An 8,539-nucleotide genomic window follows, 5' to 3' on the forward strand; every position below is an offset into this window, starting at 1 on the left:
CCCTTCTCTCTTTTGAAAATGCTGCCTTTGTTTTGAAACAGTATCACAGATTAATTGAAAATGCCAAAAGCCATGATGCAAAGTGGTGGACACAGAATAATTAGTCTGGTGATGTATTTCGTGCAAATGGTAATGTGGTTAATTCTGTTTAGCATCTGCTGATTCTTCCTCTTAAACTTCGGGGGAGGGGGGAGGAGCACGTACCAGTTCCTAGTGGCTGTGGTAATATGGTTGCAAGTGTACTTTGTTAGAAATTATGCTTTACCAAATGGGGCAGAAAGTTGGAAATGAGGAAACTAAAGGATGTCTAGGAAACTGCTGCTGGTAACTTCAGGTCACGTTTTGGTTTGACTTTGGGTTTCTATAAGCTAGGTAAAAGGTACTGCAATTACTTTTTAAGTGAGATACATACATGAGAAATATATAATGTTCAGGTTGGCATGAGTAAGCATTTAAAACTTGGAAAAGGAGTTAGCCCAAGACTAAAGCTAGCACAGCGGTTGCAAAGGCAGTTTAAATAGGTACTGCTGGGAGGGACAGGAGAAAGATGGAGACTATCCCTTCCTTCAGAATCCCTTGGACCCAGAGCAGAGAAGGAGAGACCCTCATTTGGGGGCAGTAGGACCCATATGGCGGCCTACTCGGGGAATTCTGCACCTAAAAATTCTACGCACGGTATTTTAAAATTCTGCATATTTTATTTGTCAAAATAACACAATATAATCACTCCAGTTTCAATTATTTTGGTAATCTATTTCAAAATACCCGTCAACAAGTATGTCAACAATACAGACAACAACAACATGTGGCTGTGGGAAAAGAAACTGCAGGGAGGAGTTGGCCTGAGACTGAAGCCAGCAGAGCAGTTGTAGAAGCAGTTTGACCAGGGAGTGTCAGATGCTGCTTTCTGCAGTTTCCACACTGAACGTTCTTTCTCCTATGGTGAATGGCTGTTCATCATGTCTCCCCTGCCCTTCTTTTGTTTTTCCTTTTGGCAAATTCCCTCCATTGTAAAAAAACAAAAAAACAAAGGATTTAAGTAACAAACGATAAATAAAAATAATCATGGCTCTAACATGATGTTGCACGCTATTACTCTGCTTGTATGTTGTATCCGTTTTCCTGCCTTATCTATTTAGATTATAAGCTCTTTGGGATAGGGTATTTGTCTTATGATATGTTTGTATGGTGCTATATACAATGGGGCCTTGTTCTTTGTTAGCCCCTAGGCAGTTCTGTAACATAATGAATAATAAAACTATTATTTCAATGAGAAACCTGCAGACTTGCTGTTTGCATCTGTTTTCATGATTTAATGGGTGTTCTTTCTTCCTTGTCTTGACACAGACAGGAGAGCTGGTACGAATCTATAAAGGCCATAATCATGCAGTAACTGTTGTGAACATCCTAGGGAAGGTGATGGTGACTGCTTGCTTGGATAAATTTGTCCGTGTTTATGAGCTACAGGTAAGAAAATAAATCATGTCCAGGAATAGAACTTATCTATTCTATTTTTTTGTACATTTCAGAAGCTCCAGAGCAAAATACCATATTAATAATCTTTACTTCCTAGTTTCCAGCCCCTCCTTCTTCTACCACTTAAAATTCTCAACCTTCTCCTTGACCAATTTGCTGTGGGGTTTTAAAATAATTCAACAGATAATCACTTGCATGAGCCAGACTGGTTCTCTGGTTGCACTCATTTTAATTGTAGAAGAAACTGAAGTGTTTTTTTCAAATGATTCTGGACAATTAGTTTTCTGTTCTTTGAAAGGCTGAGTGGCATGTAGTCTGTCCCTGTAAACTGAATCACCTTAATGGCCACTCCCTAGTAGTCAGTACTCTCATGCAGAAAACAGTGGGTGGATTCTCATAGTTTCTTGCATGTTGACTTGGGAGGACCAGTGAGGCAATATTCTCAGCCCCTGAAGAACAAATGCTTTTTATTGCTGAAGAATCCCTCCAGCTGATTAGTGGTGTTGACAGGCTCTGAAGGGAGTAAAAAAAAAAAAAATAGGCCTGAAAGAATAGACTGAGGGGAAAATGGTGGGATCCTTGCCATTAATTAAGAAATTAATAGCACACAGTACAACGTGGCACCCACGAGGACTTTAAAAATGTAGTCTCGTGTAATAGTCAGTGCTCCTAACTCTTAAAAAGTCACTGTTGATTATGCAAGCCAATAAAAAATGCCTGCAAAATGTCATACTATTAAATGCCTGATGTTTCATTTTCTTTTTTTCACAAGTCTCATGACCGTTTGCAAGTCTATGGAGGACACACAGATATGATCATGTGTATGACTATTCATAAGAGCATGGTAACTCTCCTCCTTTCATTGATCTAAAATAGAAAGTCTTGTTTGTTAGCTGATGATAGTGTTGATTTCAGATTTTATTGATATCACTGGTAGATGATTTAATTATTTTAACTTCCCTTATTCTGCTAGAGAGAGGACCATTTAAAATGGTAGTCAAAAGAATAATAATAATTAATGAATAATAAAGAAAAGCTGTTTATATACCAGCTAAATGTAGCAATTCTGGAAAGTCGTTCATATGCTACATTGTGTTGGCAAAATTGAGCTGTTTGATTGCTAATATTGTAACATAATTTCATGACTATAGCTCTCTATCAGCCAGACATAAGGCATTAATTTCATCTTCATAGTGTGCATCGTTACTATAATCAGAACAGTTCAAGAATTACTGAGGGTTTTAATACTTTAAGTGTGTCTGTCCTGTTTCCGGCATTTTCTCTAGCAGCTATATGACTAGACTTGGTTTGACTGAGTTAAGTCCTACTATTTCCAACTTTCAGGACCATACTTTCAAATTAACACATGTGAAGTGCATGAACATTTTTTAACTGACTTAGGTATACAAATACCATGATGCACATGCAGGTTAGGGTTTATAGTATACACAAAGATCTGAGTACTTGCCTGCTTAAGCTGGACACCTTTAAAAACTCTTGTGAATGTGCAGTTGAAAACTTGTTCCTGAACTTTGATAAAATGAGAGTTAAAATGGGAAGTGCTTAATATTTCTGATTTTCAAATTTGTAATAAAAGAGTGAAGTGTAGGAAAACTGGGAACCAGTGCACTATGGGAAATGCATTTTTTTTTCTGAGCCCCGCTTCTCATGAGGCTGAAGTTGAGATTTAACTGTGCCCAAGCTGTGTGATTGTAGTCCAAGATTTATGCTGTACCATATTTCTGAGGTGCTTTAGGCATCTAGACACAAGTGAAGCTTCAGATCAGCAGTCAGTGAAGTGTACTATACAATGGACATTCTCTCACTCTTCTGTATCTGTTTGAACACTAGGGTATAGTCCCTTCCCTGCAGCAGATAGATAATTGGTATCTTCTGATAGTGGAAATAAACTGACGCGTTATTTCTTATCAGCTATCTGTTAGCTTTGTATTTCTCCAACACTACAAATTGAACCATTAGACATCAGTTTACTGTTGTTTATTAGAGCTCAGGAACCGCATACTTCTAGATGGTCTGTAAACCAGTTAGATACAGACCATTTACAGACCAAGTCCTGGAAATGTCTTTAAGGGACTCTGTCAGGTTGAAGAATAATTTTTTAATTTACCTGTTAATAAGACTACTAAAATTGAAAGGGTTTTTACAATCTAACTTACACTACAAACAGCAAAAAAAAAAAAAAAAAAAAAAAATGTTTTGCATTTAGTTTGTATATGGAAATAGGCGAGTTAATTTCTCATTCTGGTTCTCTACGTGTTTCAGGGGTGCAGCAGAGTTTCTGAATCAAAACTCTTTCAATGACTGTTCAAATAACTATTTTTAAATCTTAAATTTTGGATCTAACAAGTGTTTCAAAATTGGAAGCCTTAAGTGCATAGGCTTTCCACTTCATATGTTTCATACTTGATCTTTTTGCCTGTTATTTTTTTAAAAACACATCTTTATTATTTTTTTCTCTTTCATAATTTTTTCTTCACAGATCTACACTGGGTGCTACGATGGCAGCGTCCAAGCTGTGCGGCTTAACCTGATGCAGAATTACCGTTGCTGGGTAAGGAACAAAGCATTTCTAGTTTTCAGTTCTTTATCCTTCTTTATTATAGTTTCTAGACCAATCTCCTGTGTCTGGACAGAAATCAAGGGATGGAACAGATTCATTTTCATGATTTTTTTTAGAGCACCCTTTCCGTTTAGCCAGTCACACATCTTTTAAGCTCCACTGTGAAAATAGTTTAACCTCTGGGAGCAGCTGCCTTGCCAGGAACCCTGTAGTAGATGGCAGGTGCTCTGTTCTGAGGTAGATAAGTGATTGTTTTTAAAAATCTTTCTCTTATATTGCCTGTTTCAAGCTGAGTGTGTGGCACGTGCCAACTTCTGAAACAAAAAGCTTTTACTGCACCCACTGTGCACAGAAACAGTTGCACTAATATTAGTCTTGCATCGAAATCTTTTTTTCTTTAAAAACAAAAACCTCTTACCTCCTGTTTTTCTGGCCCACTAGATATTTCCAGCTGCACAATGATGTTGTTTCCGATGAATTTTCGTGCTGGAAAGTTTAATGGCTGTAAAGCTCCATTGAGAGCCCATTTGTTCTAGACTTAGCTTAACTAGAAAAGACAACACAGGGCCTTATGCTACTGTTGCACCAAATTTCACTCCTCCCTAAAACTGGTGCTAATGGAATCATAGAATCATAATGTTCAAAGGGACAGCAAGAGTCATCTCATCTAAACCCCTGCCAAGATGTTGTTGCGGCTAAACCATTCACCCTCCTTTTGAAAACCTCCAGTTAAGAAGCTTCCACAACCTCCCGAAGCAGTTTGGAGACATGGGCTCAGTAGTTTGATATGAGGAAGGATGAAGTGTGGAGGCAGTGTGTGAGAGAAACTCTTTTTGGTGGAATATTATTGGGCAGCAGGGGTGAAAGCATTATCTCACTTCTTTCTCTTCCCCTCCTCCCTCACCTCGCCCCCACGGCTTATTACGATACACTCTCCCACCAGTGGCATGGATGTTCACTGATATTTGGAGTTGTGGACCACCTGAAACAACACTTGCTGACAGATCACACCAATCCACATTTTCAGACCCTAAAATGTCGCTGGAAGAACTGCGATGCCTTCTTCACTTCCAGGAAAGGTTCCAAGCAGGTATGTGATGAAGAAATTGGATTTGCATGGTGGTCTGGTGAAAAGCGGAGTAAGAAAGTATACAGGATGATAGAATCTTCAATATAAAGTACAGACTATGTTACCATAATTTGGACTTCCTTATTTTCCATGTAGAACCCTACTAATGGTCAAATCCTGCTAGCCTCAGTCATGCAGATAGTTTAATTGAATTCAGTAAAAATATTTATATAAGTTCAGCAGGACTTGACCCTCAATATACAATTCCCAGTGCAGCCTTAGTCTATTCTGAGACACCTGGTCATTTTGAAACAGTGTAAAATAAGACACACAATTTGTTGTCAATAGTGCCTACAATGTGGTTGGCATTTTCCAAACATTAAAGAAGCCACTGTGCTTGTGCTGAGGAATGGAAATTGGCTTTGTAAAGAAAAACTTAACTGTTGCCTTTTTAACTGAGTTTTTATTCAATGATTTGCATCTTTTAAGTAGAAAATATTTTTTTCCTGGATGTTGTGTTTTCTCAACTTTTGGGAAGCATTCCTTCTTTGAACAGACCTAAAACGAACATGGCTGGTTTTGTTGAACAAATTAAATATAGATGATGCAAAGAGATTTCTGAGTTGGTGTTAGCACAGCTGGGAGAACTGTGGTTTTCATTGGACAGAATGAGAAAAAGGGAGTATGAGAGCCTGATGTTACCTGGATTAAAGTATAAAGGAAGATCTGCCATGCTTAGCAATAAAACCATTTTGATTCTAGGCACTTTAAGCTGTTAAAGTCTGCTGCCTGTTTGTTGAATGCTATAAAAAGTAACAATGAAGAGAGGTTTGTTTGAGGACTGAAAAGCAGAACTGAAGTCTTTCATTGATCTTCTAAAATCGATATACAGTGAAAACAGCCCACCAGGAGCAAATCTCAAAAATTCTAGATTAAACTGTAGTTTGAAGATGAGAAGGAATATATAATCATAGGGCCAGACTTTACCACCTTCCTCACTTCTTTTTTTTTAGGATGGGATTATTCACTGAAGTGCATACCATTCAACATGAGCAGGGGTGGCAGAATGTAACGCAAATTAGTTGTATGAAAACTGATAATAGCTGGATGTCCTTTGAGATTACTGATGTACTTTTTATATTTTATACTTCAGAAAAGGGAAGGGAATTGGCCTCTAAAAGTATTCATGGTAAGGCTATGTTTTAGTCATGGGTATTTTTAGTAAAAGTCATGGACAGGTAACACGCAGTTAACAAAAATTTACGGCCTGTGATCTGTCCATGACTTTTACTATATACCCCTGACTAAAATGGGGCGGGGGGGGGGGGGCCGCACGCTGCGGGTGCTGGGGAATGGGACAGGGATGCTGTGGATGCTTGGGGGGCGGGGGGGGGGGGTGACGTGCTGTGCGGGGGGAGGAGGCGGGGGGTGGTGGGACTGGGACAGCTTCCCTAGCGGGCTCCTGGGAAGCAGCGGGCTCCAGCTCCTAGCTCCACCTGCTGCTTTTGCTCTGCCCTAAACCCTAGTTCTGCATCTTCCATTGGCTGGGAACCGCAGCCAATGGGAGCTGTGGGGGCAGCACAAAGAGCTAGGAGCTGACAGAGGGGAGTTCCTGTCCCCCTTCCGGGGAGCCTTGAGCCCCCACACACACCTAAACTCCTGCTGCTGGGGGTCGAAGGGCCCAAGACTGCCCCAGCAATGGCCAGTGCAACTGGCAGCTCCTAGGCCAACCTCACAGGCCACTGCAGAAGTCACAGAATCCATGACCTCCGTGACAAACGCCTAGCCTTATTCATGGCTATCAAGTTGTGCATGTAACTAGTATTTGTAATCACGTGATCTTACCAATTACCCTCATTCTCCCTCCACTGTTCTTCTTCCCCCATTCCCACTAACTGTTTATGTTCCCTTGTTGCATCTTTAATTCTACTATAAGCTCTTTGGGGCTGGAATCATGTCTCCTACATATTTTTACTCCTGGGGGGATTCTGCGCCAAAAAATAAAAATTCTGTGAAATTCTGCATACTTTATATGTCAAAATAATGCAATATAATCACACCAGTTTCAATTGTTTTGGTAATTTATTTAAACTACAATACAGAAAAATCACAATAACTGTTCAGCATTTCCTAAACACATGAAAGTTAAGTTACAGACACTTGGTAACTAATACCCTGCATTCCAGTTATAATCCTGGATTTTCATTTAAATTACATTACAGAACGCCAAACAGCAACAAAAAAAAGTAGAATGTCATTTTAAATTGCTCAGACTTCCACACATGAAAGTCATACAGTTTTTCTAGTCATTGGCTTGGACTTGGCTGGGTACTTTGGGAAGTGCTTCGTTCTGATTGTCCTGACCTTTTATTGACTGTTAGGTAAATGTTTTATTTGCCCTCACTCCTTTTTTTTTTTTTAAATGGATAAGTAAAACAAATCCTGAGCTGTAAATCTAACCCCATTGTACCACTTGGGCACAGGAAAAAAGTGAAAAAGCACATAGATCTTCTTAGCAGGTTCCCTTTACTGTCATTTATAATAAGGCTCCTTTACATCACTCTGGCTATGTAAAAAGAAAAGGAGGACTTGTGGCACCTTAGAGACTAACAAATTTATCTGAGCATAAGCTTTCGTGAGCTACAGTTTGTGAGCTGTAGCTCACGAAAGCTTATGCTCAGATACATTTGTTAGTCTCTAAGGTGCCACAAGTCCTCCTTTTCTTTTTTGTGGATACAGACTAACACGGCTGCTACACTGAAATCTGGCTATGTAGGGAACCTAAAACTTTCACAGGTTTTATGCTCCTAGGGGAAATGACTGAGAATGGGAACAGTTAACTAATAATAGCAACAGTAACAACATATAACCTTAACAGTCAGGCTGCTACATTTCTGCCTCAGAGAATGAGATCAATTAACCATCCACAGCAACTTTAACAATGTTACTAAGTACACAGTCAGGCGGCTAGTGCATCAAAGAATGAATCCCTTAACTCAGGCAGGACTGCTACATTTGTGCCTCTAGCCTGCCTCATGCATAATAAAAAGCCTTACCCTTCCACACCAGTGAGCTGCAGTAGCAAGGGAGAGAGACAGTGTCTGTCTGTCTGTCTGTCTCTCTCTCTCTCTCTCTCTCATTGACATGCACGTATGCCCAGCCCCACCTCCGATGCTGATCACGCAGGCATGCACACCCAGTCCCCCGCCCCGGTCTCTGAGGCTACTCCAGGCACACTGGAACAGACATGCTGCTGGGGAAGAGGCGCGCGTCGCCTGGCAGATTTTTTTTGCATTTTTCTGCACAGGGAGCACAGAAAAATGTGAGCCATATGAATTCTGCATCCCCGCAGGGGCGCAGAATCCCCCCCAAGTTATCTTTATACAGTGCCTAGCAAGTGACCTTCTCCCTCA

General features: G+C 40.1%; 1 protein-coding gene across 4 annotated transcripts in view; it reads left to right on the forward strand.

Moving 5' to 3' along the window:
- Window positions 1-8,539, forward strand: part of ZNF106 (zinc finger protein 106) — a 78,616-nt gene that overhangs the window by 63,395 nt on the left and 6,682 nt on the right. For 3 of the 4 annotated variants that reach the window (XM_077818822.1, XM_077818823.1, XM_077818824.1), the window contains 4 exons: window positions 1,348-1,467; window positions 2,249-2,320; window positions 3,977-4,048; window positions 5,001-5,147. In XM_077818822.1, the coding sequence (XP_077674948.1) occupies window positions 1,348-1,467; window positions 2,249-2,320; window positions 3,977-4,048; window positions 5,001-5,147 (411 nt within the window). The remainder of the gene's footprint in view (window positions 1-1,347; window positions 1,468-2,248; window positions 2,321-3,976; window positions 4,049-5,000; window positions 5,148-8,539) is intronic. The other variant, XM_077818825.1, reaches the window with a different exon arrangement.

The sequence above is a fragment of the Eretmochelys imbricata genome, chromosome 6 (genome assembly GCF_965152235.1).
Source record: "Eretmochelys imbricata isolate rEreImb1 chromosome 6, rEreImb1.hap1, whole genome shotgun sequence".
NCBI lineage: Eukaryota > Metazoa > Chordata > Testudines > Cheloniidae > Eretmochelys > Eretmochelys imbricata.